Source organism: Antechinus flavipes, chromosome 3 (assembly GCF_016432865.1).
Source record: "Antechinus flavipes isolate AdamAnt ecotype Samford, QLD, Australia chromosome 3, AdamAnt_v2, whole genome shotgun sequence".
NCBI classification, from domain to species: domain Eukaryota; kingdom Metazoa; phylum Chordata; class Mammalia; order Dasyuromorphia; family Dasyuridae; genus Antechinus; species Antechinus flavipes.
In genome coordinates, this window is record NC_067400.1 from 287,688,690 (window position 1) to 287,708,652 (window position 19,963).

At 34.2% G+C, this 19,963-nt stretch overlaps 1 protein-coding gene across 6 annotated transcripts in view; it reads left to right on the forward strand.

The window, feature by feature from the left end:
* LOC127553989 (uncharacterized) overlaps positions 1 to 18,733 on the forward strand; it is a 32,149-nt gene extending 13,416 nt beyond the window's left edge. For 4 of the 6 annotated variants that reach the window (XM_051985163.1, XM_051985159.1, XM_051985160.1 and 1 more), the window contains 10 exons: positions 1,392 to 1,459; positions 6,072 to 6,171; positions 7,062 to 7,120; positions 8,062 to 8,158; positions 10,275 to 10,333; positions 11,763 to 11,856; positions 14,574 to 14,632; positions 16,730 to 16,808; positions 18,025 to 18,096; positions 18,601 to 18,733. In XM_051985163.1, coding sequence (XP_051841123.1) covers positions 1,392 to 1,459; positions 6,072 to 6,171; positions 7,062 to 7,120; positions 8,062 to 8,158; positions 10,275 to 10,333; positions 11,763 to 11,856; positions 14,574 to 14,632; positions 16,730 to 16,808; positions 18,025 to 18,096; positions 18,601 to 18,691 — 778 coding nt within the window. In that variant the 3' untranslated portion in view covers positions 18,692 to 18,733. The remainder of the gene's footprint in view (positions 1 to 1,391; positions 1,460 to 6,071; positions 6,172 to 7,061; positions 7,121 to 8,061; positions 8,159 to 10,274; positions 10,334 to 11,762; positions 11,857 to 14,573; positions 14,633 to 16,729; positions 16,809 to 18,024; positions 18,097 to 18,600) is intronic. The other 2 variants (XM_051985161.1, XM_051985162.1) reach the window with 2 other exon arrangements.
* Positions 18,734 to 19,963: the final 1,230 nt, after the last annotated feature.

Below are 19,963 nucleotides of genomic sequence, written 5' to 3' on the forward strand. Positions count from 1 at the left end.
GATATTCTGAGCACTACAGAGCATCTGAATTACAAAGGGATTCATTATACAATCCCAAGATATTGAGAAAGATAAATACAAGTCTGGATATAGACTCAGGTAGAAAACCTCAACACAAATGTGATCAATGTCTTATTTTTATTCTACATCCATATTTAAGAAACACAGATGAATTTGCTTAGAGAAAATTAAATTCTCTAAGACAAGAAACACAATTTCTCATGCAAGCTCTTTGCTTTTCTGTTTTTACACAACTGACTTATCTGATGTTAGATGAAATATTTGGCCCCTCTTCTAATCCTCTTAGTTCCTGTTATTCAGGCTTAAGTTGAGGGACAAAGCACACCTTTCAGTGCCCATGACTATGGCTCAAAATATGTGTTTAAATTATTTTTAATTTGAGGTGGTTTCCTCCAATAAAATGACCATTATCTGAAAGGGAAGAATTCAATGTCATTTGGCCCACACCACAATGACCAGGTTGCAGTAGTCTTTTGGAGTAAACTATTTTGACTGACAAATTAACCAAAAGAGAATGTCCTGACCAGAACAGAAACAGTAGGCATGACTAGTTAGTCACAAGATAGTCTCCTGTCAGAAAAAATGAGAGAAATATAGATTGGGGTGGGAAGTTAATTGGTATTGAGAATGAATACCGCCTAGAAGAAGAAATACTTTTTATCAATTCAAGTTCATTGTCTTCCCTCCAGTATATAGGGACAGATGCTGAGTACTCAGAGTGATAAAGTGGTAAATTTACAAGCAGACATTGGAGAGGAACTCTATAATTCCTTAACCGAAGGGCATTGTGTCTACTTTCTAGATGAATCTGCATGAATCACTTAAATTTTAAGGGGTTGAGTTTTTCAAAAGTCTGATGGTGCTGTCAGACTTGCTTATAGTATCCATATATTTTGTCCTTCCTTCATCCTCTAGCCTATTATATCATTCTCTGTCTCAAAATCCAACTCTCAGGCTTCTAAAACCACACTCATGATCTTGTGAGATCTGATAGTTAAAGTAGCCCTTTTCATTGTTTCTCATGATTCGTCTTATAATAAGCCATACTTCCAATGTCTTTTTTTTTCCCTTGCTTAATTTTTTGGATTTCTAAACATCTTGATCAGGGTGGTCCATATTCACACATTGATTTAACTTTTCACCAATAAGATGCAACTAGGAATGGAAATTAATATAGAATCAAAGTTTTCAAACAATTTTTGGAGGGATATCGACTGATTACTCTAAAATTCAGTGGATTCTGTTGAAAAAGACCCTTTTGGAAATGAAAAAACAATGATAAAAATAATTCTCTTTACTCATAATAATATGGCCTATTTATAATTTTAAAAATTGCAATTATATTAAGATGTATTACCTTTATATTCTAGTGATTCCAATGATGGTAATATGCAGGTAACTATGGAAAACAGTGAGATCACCCACAATAATGACTCAAGTGAGTTTAAATTTTTTTTTATAATTTTAAACTTTGTAATATATAGCCATTAAATCAATTTTTAGGACTTAATTAAAATTCAATAAAACACAAATAGTCATGAAACTAGAGGAAGTTTTGAAGTTAATGATTGTTAGAAATTGTCAAAACTCCCCATGTCTAAATGAATCATTTCTAAGCATAATGAGTTTCCAACTTAAGAACAATTATCAAGAGATATCTATTCCTTGAAACATCTAAAGTCTAGTCTACACCCATATCATCAGAGTCGATTCTCATGGTTAAAGTGAGACCTGTTGCTGGTCAATTGTTCATCTAAACAATGGCTAAAACTACCACTTGTTTGTAGTTCTTATTCTGTTACTACAAGGACTAACTGCTAAAAATACTCTTAAATTTTATGTTCCAATTCACCATTGATTGAAAAAACTTAATATGTTAATCATGAAATTCTGTGAATTATAACAATAATATCAGGAAAATAAGAATTACTTTAGGCCAAGTCTGCTTACCAATTCATATTGGATTCCTTACTATGACTGATATGTAGCAGCCCTTTTATACTTGAAAAAAATTTGGTTAACTTCCTTTTCTTACAAAATAATTACTTTTAATTTTTTTAAAAATCAGAATGCTTTTTCTCTCTATTCCCCTATGCTTTTAGATTTCAACCCTTTTATATTTGACAAGAGAACTCTAGCTGACTTTTTAATATTTGTTAAAAATTTTTTAAAAATTGAGTTCAGAAGTCTCTTTTCTTTAGTCCTCCACCCACTGAGAAAGCTCAGCATAATGAAATAATTATATATGTGAAATCATGCAAAACATTTCAACATTAGTAATGCTGCAATAGAAAATGAAAAAAAGTGAAAAAGTATTGTGTCTTCAGTTCATCAATATTCTCTATAGAGATTGATGCCTTTTTTATTTTCTTGGATCATTTTCTTGATTAATGTAGACAAGTCTTTCACAGTCCCTGTTTATAATGTTCTACTGGTATTCTGCTCACTTAAGTTTCCCCAGTTTTTTCTGAAATTATTCTGTTCATTATTTCTTATAACACAATAGTATTCCTTCAGAATGATACACCATAATTTATTTAACCATTTTCCAATTGATGGACATCCTCTTAGTTTCTACCCCTTAGCCATCCAAAAAGATTTATTTTAAATATTTTTGTACATAGATGTAGTTTTTCCTCTTAGAAACTTTTGGGATGTCAAAGTAGAATTCGTGGATTTAAAAATATGTCATTTTATAGAAATAGTTTAAAATGTTTCACCATAATGATCGTACCAGATCACAATTCCACCATAGTTAATTGGTGTCCCCATTTTCCCACACCCTTTTCAGTATTCCCCATTTTCCCACACCCTTTTCAGTATTTCCCATTTTCCTTTTCTATGTCATTGTCTATGGTAACATTTTTTGCCATATATACTTTCCCAGATAATGCCTTTATTTCCTAATTGCTTTTTTTTCTTTTCCTTAGTCTGAGGATCATGATTGCTATACCCCTATCTATTTTTTACTTCAGCTAAAACATAATAGATCCTACTCAAGGCCTTTATTTTAATTCTGTCTGTTTCAAGTGAGTTTCCTTGGAGATAATATATTGTTGGATTCTGGTTCCTAATCTATTGTTTCATCATTTACATTTATGGGTGAGCTCATCTCATTCATATTCATTGTGATTCTTGTGTATTGCCCATTTTTTCTTGTTTTTCCTTCTTTCATTCTCTTTTAACCTGCACTCTCCTTAAAATGCAGTTTCCCTTCTAAGCACTGCATCTCTTCATCTACCCTCCCATTTATTAAGCCCCCCTCCCATATTTTCTTCCCACCCTGCTTTTCAATTGAGAAAGATAAGGTTTCCATGTCTAATAGTCTTTGTGTGTGTGAGTGCATATGTATACATACATATGTATGTATATATGTGTATTGATATGTGGGTATATACATAGCTGATCACTTTTTAACCAATTCCGTTTAATAAGATTTGGTTTAACCAATTCTGAGGACAGTGAAGTTTGAGCACTGTTGTTCATTTCCCCATACTAGTTTTCTATAACATTTAGTGAAATAGTTTTCTTCATTCTTTCTCTTACTTCTCCCTTCTCCCAATGTATTCCTCTTTCTCATTTTATTTATTCACTTTTAAAGAGCATCTGAATAAAACCAGATCATAATTATATCCTATAGCTATGGAAACTCCTTATATAAGTGTCTTGAATAATGACAGTTTTCTGGAATTACATAAACTATATTCCCATAAAGACAATCAAGTGTTTTAACCTTGAATCCTTCATGATTTTTTTTCACATTTCCCTTTTCATACTTCTCTTCAGTCTTCTATTTAAATGTCAGATTGCATATTTTTCATCAAAAATGCTTTTGAGAGGCATCTAGGTGGCACAGTGGATAGAGCACCAGCCCTGAAGTTAGGAGGACCTGAGGACATTTCCTAGCTGTGTGAACCTGGGCAAGTCACTTAACCTCAACTGCCTAAGCAAAAAAAAAAAAAAAAAAAAATGCTTTTGAGTCCAAATTTATTTCATTAAATATCCATTTTCCTTTTTTTTTTAAATGATAGCTTTTTATTTACAAGATATATGCATAGGTAATTTTTCAACTCTGAATATCCATTTTCCTTTGATGGATTACTGTTTTGCTTGGTAGCTTATTTTGATTATAATCCAAGCTTTTTTGTCTTCATATTCTAATCATATTACTTTAACATGAAAATCTTGTGAGATCTTGACTATGGCTCCATGATATTTGACTTTTTTTTCTTTCTAGCTACTCATACTATTTTCTCTTCAATTGTCATCTCTGAAATTTGGTAATAATGTTCCTAGGACTTTCATTATGAGATATTTTTAAGGAGTTTATTTGTGTTGTTTTTTTATTTTGATTTTGTCTTTGATCTAATATACCAGAAGAGCTTTTCTTTAAAATTTTTTGAAATATGATGGCTATTTCTATTTATCATGGCTTTTAGTTAGTATAATAAGGAGGCAACTGGGATTGACTTCTTCAGGGTCATACAACTTGTGTTTGAGGGTTGATTTGAATTCAAGTTATCCTGAGTCTAGGATCCCATGCTCTATCCCCTCCACCAACTATATCTACCCTGCAAGAATACTTAACTGATATTCTCCTCTTCTATTTTCCAGATTAGTCCTTTATTAATATGAATTATTTGACATTATCTATTTTTCACTCTTGATTTTTTTTATGGCTCTTTGATTTCTCATGGAATCACTGGCTTCCACTTAACCTAATTCTACTTTTAAAAGAATTAAAATTTTCAGTGATGTTTTGTGCCTCTTTAACCATTTGGCCAATTTTGATTTTTGAGGAGTTCTTCTTTGTAATACATTTCTGTGCCTTTCCCACCATTTAGTCAATTAAGATGTTATTTTCTTCGGTGATTTTTTGCCCCATAAAACAAGCTATTAATTTATTTTTCATTTTATTTTTTGCACCACTCAATACTTTTTTTTTTTTTTTTCCAATTTTGCCTCTTTCAGTCTGATCTTTATTGAGCTTCTGCTAAGAATTCTTATGGGCTCTTCTCTTGTTTTCTTTGAGGCTTTGTTGTGCATCCTTTTCATGTTATTTTCTAAATTTAACACTATAATGACTTATCGATTTCTTCTTTTTTGTGATTTGCTCATTTTCCAGCATGTTTCTTGACTTTTAACTTTATGTTAAAGTTGGATTATGTTTCCAGGATGTGGTGGAGGAACTTTCTCAAGCTCCAAGCATTTTCACAGTTGTTTTCAAAGCTAGCTATTATGGACTTTAAACATTTTTCAGTACTTCACTGTGGTATTGATGCAAGGAGAAATGTCAATCCTCTCCTGGTCTGTACTCTTCTCTTTGCATGGGAAATGTCCCCATTCCCTGGTGCTCCAAGTTCTAGAGCTCCTCTCAAATTACAAATTGTCACTAGGGTACCCTTTCCCCTGCAAGTGCAAGTGCTCATGCTTCTCTCTAGTACTAGGACCAAGAATTATGTATGATTAATGTATCAGAATCCTGCATCCAGTGCTAATTTGGGGTCCACTTTAATTCCTTTCTGATCAATTGACAAGAGTCCATTACAATTTGTGGACTAAGAGCTCCTGAAGCTGCAGAGCAGCTGCTGCTACCACCTCCAGGATCCACTTCCAATGGGTATACTTTGGTCCATGTCTCAATTCAGTGTCACAGACTTCTCTTGGGCCTGTCTTCTCCTAGAAAAGAGTTTTATTCTAAAGTTTCATAGTCCTCATACTCCAGAATTTGAATCAAGGTACTATTTTTAAAATTTCTGGAGGGGAATTTTGGGAGACTTTGGCTGGTTTCTTGTTCTACTTTATCTTCTTGGCTCTGTCTCCCTTTGAATTTATACCAAAATAATTGCTAAACAAAAGATACTTTCTGCTCTTATTATTTCTCTTTTGGCAAAAAAGATATCCTTGCATGAGAGTACAGCACTTCTGGCATAGGATCCTCTTGTATTAAGTCATCACTCAACAACTACTATTTTACGGAATAGCCTAATGTTTCTTAGTGCTTTAAATTATTTAGATGCTCTTACCTTGAACTCTTTTTATTATTGTAGGTGGACCTGAAGTTAATATCACAAATGTACAAATTGATATGAATCTACAAAAAAGTGATAACATGATAATGCCGCTTAATATAGATGACCAGCAGGCGCGGTGAGCTCATACTTTAGTCTATCTATTAAAAGTAACTTAAGAATGTGTACAAATTAAGGAGTAGATGTTGTTGCAAAGGGGGACCATAATATATAACATCTCTGCTCTTCTGTTTTTTAGAAGGTCTGAAATAATGGGCATTTCTTCAAACAGTAAAACATTTACAAAGTCTTTACTATTATCATTTACTCCCTGGGGTGTAATCATTTGAAACAGAATTGTAGAAAGTTTCCTCTTCTCACTGAATTACTGATGGGCCCTTATGATCTGTTTGATTATGAACTAGTTACATAATTTGTTGGCACTTCAGTTTTCTCATTAATTACAATAAAGCAGATCAGATGTTCTTTTTCTGATATTGTTTTACAATTCTAAAACACTTATAATTCAATTTATTAAAAAAAAAATTCCACCACATTCCACCACATAACACAATTATATTTGCTATTAAGAACAAAGACTTTTATTATATTTCACATTTGTTCATTTGAACAACAAATTCTTTTTTGTGAGTTACCTTTCAATTGTTAGATAGATAGATAGATGATAGATTTTCTATTGTTAATTTCTTTGAATTTCTATAAAACTCGATTAGTTTTGGTGAAAACCAGAAACTGTTTTATCCTCTCATATAACCAAAATATAAATAGAAAAATAGAAAAAAAGAGAATGTCAGGCTAAATTTAGTTATTGATTCGTTCTGAAAAGCAAAATTTACTAAAAAAGTGTTAAAATGGGTTTTCTTCAATCTTATAAATTCATTTTTCAAGATCCTTACCCATGTGGAAATTTGGTGGCAGAGCTGTTTTTTAAAAAATCAAAATTGTGTATTCACACATTTTGATATATTATGAAAATTTATATTCAAAAACTCTTACTACTTGTTCAAGGGTGGTCAACATGTGCAAGATTGCAGAAAACAAAGAAGATTCTTCTAGTGATAGTGGTGGTAAGTTTTTTTTTTTTTTTTACTGTATTTTGATATTTCCAGATTATAAATATGTGATCATTGGAAGAATGTAGAGATTTAACCCTGTGAGTCAAGTAGATTCTTATCTATCTAACAGGTTATAAAGCAAACTTTTCAGTATGACATGTTTTGAGAATCTCTTTTTAAACTAATAACTCCTACCCATTCTGAGTTTCTTACTTGGTGATATTTAAGAGGAAAAATTCATTTATCTGAACATTCAGTGAGCACCTTTGCTCTTCACTACAAGTAGACTCTTTCCTTCCAGTTTTCACAAGGGTTGTGTTTACTAACATAGTTTGTTTTTTCCTACACACTCCTATTCAATCACCAAGTTCCCTTTCCTACACATTCCTGTTCAATCACCAAGTTCCCAAAGGCCCAAACTATCACAAGCAGAGCTCCTTTTTATTCTTCCTTTTTCATAGGGACTTAGTGTCCAGTGATACACTGAACTCTTTTGTTCAGCTACAAAAGATATTGAGAAAACTTTTATGACTTAAAAAAATTTTTTTAATATCATTAATCAATTAGAATGTTAGCTATGTAACAGCAAAAGCAACTTTGTTGCTTAGCACCACTGGTGTTAGTGTGGCTATTTTTGTTTACTGAATAGATGTTAATTCAATGGTAGAAATAATTGATTTACAAAAAGACAATAATGGTGTTTGATTTTAATCCATTTTTTCCTTTGGAGATTTTCATGTAACTGGTTTATCACGTTAGTGGATAAAGCTTTCTTTCTAGTGGATGGAGAAGACTTATAGAAATCTATTTCTGCATCAGTGTAAGGAATTTACACTTTAAAATTTCTCAACTGGTTCATCATAGAAACCTAGGATGTGAGAAATTTTTTTGATACTTTTGTATTATCATTTGAATACTTTGTGTATACTCATTTGAATTTTCTGTATTTATAGATGAAGGAGGGATATGGTTCACAGCTCCAGTGACTTATATAGAAGAGTACCACCTACCAACTTATTTTGATGAGGAAAGACCAACATATTATGGATGGTGAGCTTCCACTTTTTTGCCTATTACTTAATTATAGAATTAGCTTTATAGGAAGCATCAAGAAACTTTCAATAGATCTTTTAGAAAATGCACAGAGAGTTCTGATGAAAAATTATTTCCAGCAAAAATTGAAAAGGTCAAACAATATAGGGTGTAAAAAGGATTTAAAATTATTGCTGCAAAGATGGCAGAGGAATGAATGATCTCCACATTACTTTTATTAAAAAGTTTTGCTACCCTTAGCATTTATTGATGCATAGATACTTTCAGTCATTCTTCAGAAGCTCTTCATATTGCTCAGTGTGGAATTGTTTTTGTAGTCTGTTTACATTTATTGAGAATGTGTGAAAATCATGGAGTGAGTCTACTATTTAATACTATCACTAAGTAAAAAGAGTTTATGAGACCAATTAGGGTTTAATTTTACTTTTGATATAGGATGCAATTCAACAATTAGCCATAGAATATACAACTCAATCTACAAAGTTTTACTATAAAACACCATTATAACCAACATAGGGTTTTTTAAAAATTGTTTTTGTTTTTGTTTTGTTTTTTGCCTTGGGTCACACAGCTAGGAAGTGTTGAGTTATGTCCTCCTGATTTCAGGGCTGGTGCTTAATCACTGTGCCACCTAGCTGCCCCCAACCATATGTTTTTAAGGAAAGAAACAGTTAAGAAATGCAAAGTGTTGAAATATTCATATTTTTATAAGGAGCCATCAGTTACCATACTTAATAAAAATACTAAAATTTTATTTACTATATGTCCAAGTTCAAGAACCACTTCTGAATTCCTTCAAAGAAAGTAAATACTTCTCTAGATTTGAATTCAGTTGTAAAACAGATATTAGGGAAGGAAAATTTATGTGAAAACTCTATGCTAGACTGACAGTTTAATTTTTCTATTCATTTGAGATTTAATTGATAATGGTCCGATTTACTTGGGGTAAAGGAACCATTTCTTACTTGTTTCTCTTGTAGTGCCTACAAGATTAGTCACTTAGATTAATGACTCCATGGATCTAACATGGATTCCTTGGATGGCATGGATTGATTCCTTGCTTAACTCACTGAAAATTTTTTGAGCAGAAGGCACTCTTTAAATGATAGGAATTGTTCTACACTGTTGTATCCCTCAACATATGCTTAGGATCTATTTGAAATGAGGTAACGGTTTCTCGTAACGAGAATTCTTTTAATAGGTACAATTAATGGCATTGAGTCCTCTGTTCCAGGAATGGTTGATAGCCATACAATGTAGGTTCCAATCAAGCAGACTCCTCAATAAGGAAGAGCTTGATGGCATAGAAAGACAACAAGGATAGGAATTAGACAGTGATGGCAAGTGGGATTGCACTCAAGAGGAGGAAATTCCCTTTATCAGTGAAGTTTAGACTTTTCTCCCTAATTTATTAGTACCAGATGCCAAGAACTCAAAAAGCTATTGTTATAGGAAACCCTCATCCCAACTTTTTTTGACTAAACCTTTCTTGAGAATCTTGGGTAACTTGGTCTGAATCACTTAACTTTTGAGGGAATCAATTTCTCTATGAGTGCAATGAGTGTCAGAGTGGATGGCCACTTTCTTTTTGACCTTCCTTTCTAGCTTGAAAGATTGGTTTTTTTAATGTCTCAGTAAAAATCTACAGCTTTTGTCACTCTATGGGAATGAGACTTGATGATGGAGTAAAAGCCTTTTTCATTTGGTTATTCTATTTTTCAGAAGGGAAAATAGTACTTTCATGGTCTTTCTCTACAGCCTTAAAATTCTTTAGGATTCAAAAAAACCCAGTGTTCTCAATATCCACAAGCTAAATATTTCAAAGAATAAGGGACAACTAAGAAAGAAGGTTGAATAAAATGATGCATAGATTCAGAAAGTTAAAATATTTTTAGAAGTCAAATGAACAGAGTCTGCCTTAATCAACTGGATTCATCTTCTAGTGTCCTTACCAATGGAAAAAGTGATTGAGATTAGGAGATCCTTTTGGCTAACTTCATATTTACATATTTGACATTTGAAAAGGAGGAGAGTTTTGGCTAACTTCATATTCACATATTTGACATTTGAAAAGGAGGAGAGTTATATTTAAATTTTTAAATTTTTGTTCAAGGGATGAATCTATGTGGAGTTATGTAGAAAGGAAAGAAAAATTCTCTTCTTACTTTGGTGGTGAGTTTCTTTTCTTTTCTTTTTTTTTGTCTAGTAACTTTTTATTGACAGAACCCATGCCAGAGTAATTTTTTACAGCATTATCCCTTGCACTCACTTCTGTTCCGATTTTTCCCTTTCCTCCCTCCACCCCCTTCCCCAGATGGCAAGCAGTCCTTTACATGTTGAATAGGTTACAGTATATCCTAGATACAATATATGTGTGCAGAACTGAACAGTGTTCTTGTTGCACAGGGAGAATTGGATTCAGAAGGTATAAATAACCCGGGAAGAAAAACAAAAATGCAAGCAGTTTATATTCATTTCCTAGTGTTCTTTCTTTGGGTGTAGCTGCTTCTGTCCATCCTTGATCAACTGAAACTGAATTAGCTCTCTTTATCGAAGAGATCCACTTCCATCAGAATATATCCTCAAACAATATCGTTGTTGAGGTATATAATGATCTCCTGGTTCTACTCATTTCACTTAGCATCAGTTCATGTAAGTCTCACCAGTCCTCTCTGTATTCATCCTGCTGGTCATTCCTTACAGAACAATCATATTCCATAACGTTCACATACCACAATTTACTCAACCATTCTCCAATTGATGGGCATCCATTCATTTTCCAGTTTCTAGCCACTACAAACAGGGCTGCCACAAACATTTTGGCACATACAGGTCCCTTTCCCTTCTTTAGTATCTCTTTGGGGTATAAGCCCAGTAGAAACACTGCTGGACCAAAGGGTATGCACAGTTTGATAACTTTTTGAGCATAGTTCCAAATTGCTCTCCAGAATGGCTGGATGTGTTCACAATTGGTGGTGAATTTCTTTTATTCTTTCTATACTTGCTGATTTCACCCTATATATAATTATTGGAACAATGTTGATATTGACCCGTAAGATAATGAAATAGATTTTTTTCAATAGAAGCCTAATATAGCAAACATTTTTAGAAAGAAATTCTTCAAGGAGTTCCCTTGTAAATGGATGGCACATACCCCTTTTTAAAGTAGTTGACATAGGAACATTCAACATGACCAATCCATGCATAGGAATTTTTAAGTGGCCACATTTCCTCTAACTTGCCTGAGACTTGTTGCCATGTAGTTTTTTTTTTTTTAACATAACTCCATTAAGCCAACAAATCCCTTATTTCTAAATTTACCAGCAGGAAAGCTACCTTTTTTAAATTTTTTTCTTTTCATATTCACTTAGTGTACAATGTTATATTGAATATTCCTATGCAGTTACTAAGCAGACTTTTCTGTATCACCCAAAAATATGTAGAATAATGACTGCTTTGGGACAAAAATTGTATCTTCTTTAACTTTTGCTTACTGAACCACCCTAGCTTCTCATATCATTAGAAATCTGTGGTCTTTCATAATTGTCTGACATTTATTATCACTGTCAATGCTTTGTGTGTGTATCCATTGTATTTAAAGATAAAAGTGACATATGGATTGCAGAACCTGCTTTGCATGCAGAAGGACATTCCAGTCCACCAACATATAGAGAACCAGCCAATCAGTATGCAAGGTGACTTTCCATTTTTGCCTATAATTTTATTAGCATTATATTTGTAGTGAGGACCAAGAGAATTTGAATCTGTTCGTTTTAGAACATGTACAAAGTTTCAATGGAAAAAAAATCTTTCAAATTTAACTCAAACAAAAGAGTCTGAGCAATGAGCAATTAAAAACTTAATGCACACTATTACAAAAATGGTAGGAGGATGTAGCACCCACACTATACCTTTTGTTAGAAGACCTCAGCATCTGTTTGTGAATTGACCAGTTTCAATGTCTGCTACTTTGAGTCATTCCATGGAACTTAACTTTTCCTAGTCAAATTGTTTCAACAATTCTTTTTTTTGAAAATGGATGAAATGACTACAAAGACATTCTCAAGGTTCACTGCAACCTGATAAAGAAAGGCTTATAAAAAGGTTCAGGTTTCATTCTGATCCTGAACCACTATACAATTCAAGAACAAACTGGAAAGGACAAAGTTCTACCTAAAAGAAATTATATAAAACACTACTCACCATTTTTTTTAGAAAAGAGATTGTCTTATGAAATTCCATCTATTGACAAATATTCGTATTTTTCAATTGATAAAGACTCATAAGTTGCCACAAGCAATTAAAATGCTATCAAATTATACTGTTTATATGTTCATATTCAGAAATTTTTAATGCCTTTTTAAAAAAAAGTTAACTTCTCAAGTTGGATCTTTTCCATTTGCAACATTGTGCAGTTTTTTTTGTTTATGTAGCTGAATCAGAATTCATTTTAGCTCATGTTGTTTGGTCAAAAAATACCCTATCTGTAATGTTATAAGGCTTTAATTTTTTTCCTTGCTCAGTAAGTCTGATGAACCTATGTGCAATCTGTATGGATTCTGTGCTTATAAAATAGTGGAAACTTAAAGAAAAGGTATTCTTTTACAAAGCAGAGAATTCTATAAAGGAAGAATGTCATCCCTCCAAATACATTTATGTTGTTTTTTGGACCATTGTGACATTTCTTCTGAAATCCATATCATGAAGCCAGGAAAACTTCATAGGTTTTTCTGCTAGTAGATTTGCATTCTTGATTTAAATATTTGTGGTGTAATTCAATCTCTGCTTGCCTACTAATACATCAGAGTCCATCTTAAAGAGTTTTGGCAATGGAAAATTCAAACCATTAATAGATGTTTGATCATTTAGGTGTTTGATCATTTATTTGATTTAAATTTTCTACTGTTTAATTTCCATATGTATCAAATAAGGCAGTAAGAGTTGAAGATTTTTGTTTCTTCTAACTATAAATTATGGGATCCAAAATCTCATCATCCTTCCATAGCAGTATAATTTGAAAATTTTCTGTGTTATTCTGTGTTTTTCTCTTTCCCTACCCTCTTTTTCTCTTTGTATGTCTTCTCCTCTTTTCTAAGCTACATGCTTACAGCTGCACAATTGATCAACTTAGTCACTCCCATAATTATAAATGGAGATTGAAATGTAAAACTTGAAAGTGTATTCACACTCATATTACTGAATAGATCAGTCAAGCTAGATGTTCTCTAAATTCACTACAGTTTAGGAAGTAAAATCATGGTGAACAAAATAAAAGTGTACAGAATCAATTCTAAGGAATCAATGAGAGCACTACTATAGAGGGAATCTTTTTAAAATTAAGAGTTGAAAAAGGAATAAATGGCGACTCTGAGAATTACTATACCGAGAATTTTGTTCCCTTAAGCATTCTCCTTTCCTGTAGTAATTCCTTAATGGGCAGCTTAAGAAAATTCTATGAAATTCACAGTAGGAGAGAATGTATATATCATAGTAAGATCAGGCATATTTGTTAGGCACATGGGACTGTGATTTCTTACTTTTTTCATAGTTAAGACAACAATTACAACAATTATGAATTTTTGTATAGGTTGTGCCCAAATAAAATCTTAGTAAAGGAAAGCTTGGCAGGCCAGAAAAAAGGGGCTAAGGACGGGACTGAGACAATTGCCTATGATAGAAAGTGTGACTGCAGAGAGAAAAAAAAAATCCCAGATGAGGAACTCCCTCTACCATAACAAATGGAACATTTTCTCAAAATATCATAATGTCGGATACATACAAAAAAGAGAGATAAAGTGATTGATTACCTGAGCATTCAAGCAATATGTATATAGGTAAGAAGAGACAGAAAAGCATGAATTTTTCTCTTGCTGATTGAGAGTGAGGTTGTTATTCCCTGAATAACTTTTGGTGAGTAACTTCATTCATTTGGGCTTCAGTTTTTTCATCAGAATAATAATTCAGAGAATTAGAGGTTGCTTCCTTTGTGATCTCCTCCTCAGTCCTAAAAATACCATTATTCACCAATGTCTATCAAAACAAAGGTCTTTCCACGCTATGACAGAGGCATGCCTGGTATCAGAAACAACTTATTCAATTTTTTTCCTTCCTTGATGTTAAACTATACTCTTTAGGCTTTTCATTAGCAATGTTTTTTGAATTTTTTTTAAGTTGATGCATTAGTCAATACTGAGAAAAGATTATGATATCTCCAATGAAAAGAACAATCCCCATGGTAGGTTAGACATATGTAAAGTATTTCTACAGATATAAAGCTTGCACCAGCCACTCTATAGATTCCTATTCCCGATAGAAAGATTATGGCAAATTCTTTTCTGAAATTGCCCACTTGCTTGTTTGTTATTTTAAAAGCAGAATTTCATTTTGAATGTATTTTTACTTGCTACTGTAGAAAGATCAAACTGTTCCCAACTCCAGAAATTACAGAAGACCCTTGGCCTAGTGAAAGTGGTGAGTTTCACTTTCATTTTGTTCTTTCTGGTTTCATGCTTGAACTTCAAACTGATTTAAGTGCAATAGATGCTCTCCAAGAGCAGCCTAATCTAGAGAACATTTTCAAAATGACATTCTTTCAGTCTTTTAGAAGAACAATGCTGTCCTCAGGACTGGAACCAATCTCTAACCTGTAGATAGCCAGAATTGCACAAAGCAGGCTAGAGATAAGGAGAATCAGGACACCAACTTAAGTTTAATTTGTTTCAGAGTGAGGAATACAACAGCTGCAAGCAGAAGACCCCTCTCCTAAGAGGAAGGCTTGAAGCTGTTGATGTTGGGGACCACTCTATACAAGATCTTTCCAAGATCCTCAGAGATTTTTCATGGTTAGCATTTCTTGGGACAATACAGATTTTCTGTCATGTGTCCCATAGTTTGACAGAACCAGAGTGAGAGGAACTTGAATGTGCAGTACTTGTCAGTGACAAGGAACAGGGATTGTGAACATGTGAAAAATAGGGAAAGCTGAATCATCAAGTGAATACCTGGGGCTGGTCAGTCCAAGCAATACACTTTGTCCAGGGTGATGTAATCTTTAACTGCAAAGGATTAATGTTAAGCCAAGATTGGGACATGGCCTCTTTGTTGGGCCTTAGCTCTGGGAAACAAGGTATTTCCAAAATATTTTCACAATATATCTAATCATAGTTCCTCTACAATTTAGGGCTACTTAACAGGGAAAATTCATGCCTTGAAACTTCCAAGCGGTATACTAGTCCTTTGCCACAAGAGTCTTTCTCTGTAGTTAACACAAAAATTGCTGGTACATTATTTTTTTATAGCTTTGGGCTTTCCATTAATTGCTAAATCCCTAGCTTTGCACCCCCAAAATTAGGGATTTAGCAATTAATGGGAGGCCCAAATCACCTAGAATAAGGCTTCCATATTTACTTTTCTCTTGGTACCTAAGGTATTTTGGGTGCTTCTGTTCATGCATCAAGTAAATTTGTAGATGACTCAGAGAAAATCTTATTCCTAGCATTGTTGTCCTAGTAAAATATCAGTTGCTTGAGAGTGTAAAGGTTATCTTTTTATTCATCTTTCCTTCCTTAGCCCTCTAGCAGAGTTGATGTGCATTCACATTTGCTCAACTGATTTTAATTCAAGAGGGGAAAGAAAAAGCTTAGTTACACAACAATGACATAGACAGTAGTAATTTTCGATTTCTTTTTACTATGGGAATTACTTGTAATTGATTTATTGAGTCATAACTGTCGACAATCACCTTGGGGGTAAGGAGAATAACAAAGGTTGTATAAATCTTTGACAACAATAATCACTAACCTTTATGTAATGCTTTAAATTTCCCTAAGAGCTTTACCTAAGTCTGATTGATTCTGTTCTAATTTTACAGATGTGGAAATAGTCCAAGAGAAACCAGTGGTTATATGACTAGTTAAGTGTCTGAGGGTGGATTTGAACTTAAATCTTCCCATTTCCAACAGCAGTGCTCTATGCACTAGGCCTTTTAGATGCTTTTGAAGCCTGGATCTCTGAGAGAATCCTTGGATTTGGAGGGTTTTAGGTGAATGTCATTTTATAAAATGGATCAGCCTTCTAAGTCAGGTATTAGGTAGGGAACATCTTCACAGAAAATATTTGGTGAAACTTGGATTCTGTTTGGAGTGGCCACACTTTCCTACAGTCACATAGGATAAAGTGGATCCTCTCAGTTCTTTCCAAGGCATTAATTAGCAGAATAGGGAAGAGTTTCAATATAAGTGATGCACTTTCTGGTAGGCATTTCTTAGGCTGATTTTGCTGAGTATTATTCACATGACACCATTATGTTGGGATTTAGGTACTTGAATTTTTGTTTCCCAGTTAGTATTTGGATTGGTCAAGTCCAGCTTTTTTGGCATTCAGCTGCTACTGTAGAGGGAGAGGACAATATGGAGCTATAGATGTTCAGTACTGGGAACAAGGCTGTAGGTTGTGGATTTCAGTCTCTCTATGCTGTAGAAGAAAGCCCACTTCAGCTGGTAGCTCTCTCTTGCCAACATTATTTGCATAGTTTTAGTGTCTGAATCCCTGAATTATTCTTGCTCCTAGAGAGAATAAGTGATGACACAGCAAAGAACACAATACAAGGGAAAAGCAGTAAAAAGAGGAGGCTGCTTTCATTCTTTCGGTGAGATTTTGTGTCCCAAGAACAAAATTGTACTGATGAAAACCATTTTCTCCTGACTTCATTTTGACTCTTTGGTAGCTGGACAACTGCTAGGGGGCACAGTGTATGGAGAGTCAGGACTGGAGTCAGGGAGACCCAAGTTCAAATATGGCTTCAGACGCTTATTGGCAGACTCTGGACCAGTCAGTTCACCCTGTTTGCCTCTGTTTCCTCATCTGTCCAAAGGAACTGGTGAGGGAAATGGCAAATCACTTCAGTGTGTTTGTCAAGAAAATCCTAAAATGGTTCACAAAGACTCGGATACAACTGAAATAAGACCAAACAACCATCTCTAGAACCCTATTTTACTTTTTGCTGGACAACAAGTCCTCCCTAAGTCTTATTGGTTCATGTTGCACTCCAGTGAACCATGATGCAGAAGAAAGAATATTGGGTGGGAATTCTGAGGATTGCTCTGGATCCAAATCCTAGCTCTGCCACTTCTCACTATACATCTAATGCTAGTCAGGTCATTTAACATAACCAGGGCTAATTTTCCTCATCAGATGTAAGGAGAGAGTTAGGGTAGATGATTTCCAAGGTCCTTTCCCATTCTATAGGTATGATCTCACAAGTTTTCTAAATTATAGAGGAAGGTCCAGGAAGCCCTTGATGTCACATGTAGAAAAAAGTAACCACTAGGCAAACAATGAGCCTATAGAAAAAAGTGATTAAATATTTAAGAATTTCCTTTTGAGAAGATAAATCTATCAATGGAAAAGAAATATTTGCTACATACAGTCACACATATACATGTATATATACATCTATACACATACATAACATAGAAATACAGCCATATAATGCACACCTAATCATCTTAGGTATACACCCTTATATTAACATACATATTAAACATGTTTCAATTTATACACATACTCATTAACACACACACATTTAACACATTCACTCACATTCATCAAAACAAAATAGATTTTTCTACACACATGGATTCTTGCAATGCAGATATTCACAAATATATAATACATATAGATTGAGACATACAAATATATGCATATATTCTCATACTCTCAAACTGTTCACATAGTCTTCCTAGTCTTATTTTCCTTATGTAAGACTGAGATGTGAATGTTCAAATGTAGTTTGATTATATCATTGCTAGAACAGAGAATGTATAATGAATGACAACAAATCTTTTCCTCATCATGAATTTCAGATGCTTCTCACGGACAGCTAGAAAACAGAAAAAGGTACATCATGAAAAGTCAATTTCAGGGGATTCAAAAAGGTATTTTCAGTTTCATTTATGCTTTGTTAACATCCTATTGGGAGATTTGTTGATAGTCTTGGCGTCCTAGCCACTTCATCATTCCTTTGTTTTGTCTGATATGAAAAGTCATTCCTACTTCTGAAATCCATGTAAATCTTCATCTGATTAGTGAGCTGACATGTTCCCAGAGGTGCTCTGGGTGCTTGAAGTTGGTACTTTGTAGACAAATTCTATAGCCAAATGAGAGAGCAGCAGGAGACTAGTAGTTTCAAATAATACACTGTTCACATATCAAGATACACCCCAGGTGACCTTACATTATTCTTAATGAGCTATCCTGTTTAACTCCTTCACAGACATGTTCTCTGAGAAACTTAAACTTGTTCTCACAACGACTTCATTTTCTAAAATTTTCTTTGTCCTCCATTGGAGACTACTAATTTGTAAATTGTTCTGTATTTAATTTTAAGAAGTCTTAAATCATTGGAGGACATAATTATATTCTTCCTTATTTTTCCTTAGAGCCATCGATGAATCCAGAAAAAATGTCTCTGAAGACATAGTGTCCCCAGGTTGCAGTATTTTGTCATGGTTTTTTTCTTCTAGGAAATAGAGGGGGGAAACCCCAAGAAATAAAGTTAGGAGAGGAAATTTTTGTCATGCATTTTGTCATGCATTTTGAAGCATGCGTTTTTCTCACTCTAATTATTCAGTGTATCATAAGCAGTCAGGAAAGTTTTATTAAGCTCCTGTGAACTAAACTCAGCGCTAAATGTTGGGCCCAGAGAGAGAAAAGATAGTGCCGTAGTGCCTCACACCGAAGATCACAACCTCGGCCCGGAGACCAAAAGGAAACCACGTGCAAAAAGGCGTGGCTACAGGAGCCCTGTGACATCATGGAGGGAGCTCCGGGGAACTCTGGGATTGGGATAGGCGGCTGTAGGTGTTGCGACTGGAGCAGAGCCGTAATGGCAGGCTGGAGGGAAAGGCGATGTTGCGAGATTCTAATGCTGGCTCCGGAGCCCGCCAAGGGCCCTCCTTTCCCTTCCCCATCCCGTTTTGAGAGGGAGTTTAGGGAGTTTGGCCGGGGGCGGGACAGCTCGGGCCGCTGGCCAGGGGCGCCGAGGGCGCACTACTGACCTGTCAGCGCCGCTGCTGCTTGTGCCTCGGCTGCTAGGCGACTCAGAGGACCTCCAAGCCAAAGGGGGCAGGACATGCTCTGAGGGCCTAACGATCACGTGGCCTCGGACTAAAGAGTGTGACTAGCTGGGCACTCCCTAGAATAAGTTTCCTCAATTAAGAAATTACATGATTTCCATATACATAGCTATATTAATATGTTATATACACACACACATACATAGGTATAGAATAGGTTCTAAATTTTTGAAAACTTTAAAATGGAGAAATCACATTTTTTCTAAATGAGAATGTCATTTTAAAAAACATCTTGAGATACTAATATATGTTTTATAGACAGGTATATTTAAAATGTAACTTTATGTTGGAGTGGGAGGGACTAAATTATCCAGTTAATATTTTCCCAATTATATGTAAAAATAATTAACATTATCAAAATGTTTGAATTTGAATTCTCTGCCTTGCTGTCTCCTCCTTCACTGAGTAGACAAGCAATTGGATAAAGGATAAACCACATAATATTATCCATAATTGGATAAAATTGGATAAACCACATTTGTGGTCATGCAAAACCTTTCCAGATGAGTCTTTGAAATAGACCAAAAAAAAGTTTAAAATTATGCTTCAATCTGCATTCAAAATGGTATTTTTAATCTTCAGTCCTTCATAGTTGGAGACTGAACCAAAATGGCAAAGGAAAACCAGGAAGTTGGTGGCACTCTTTAACAGTTTCCCTAGAAACAAC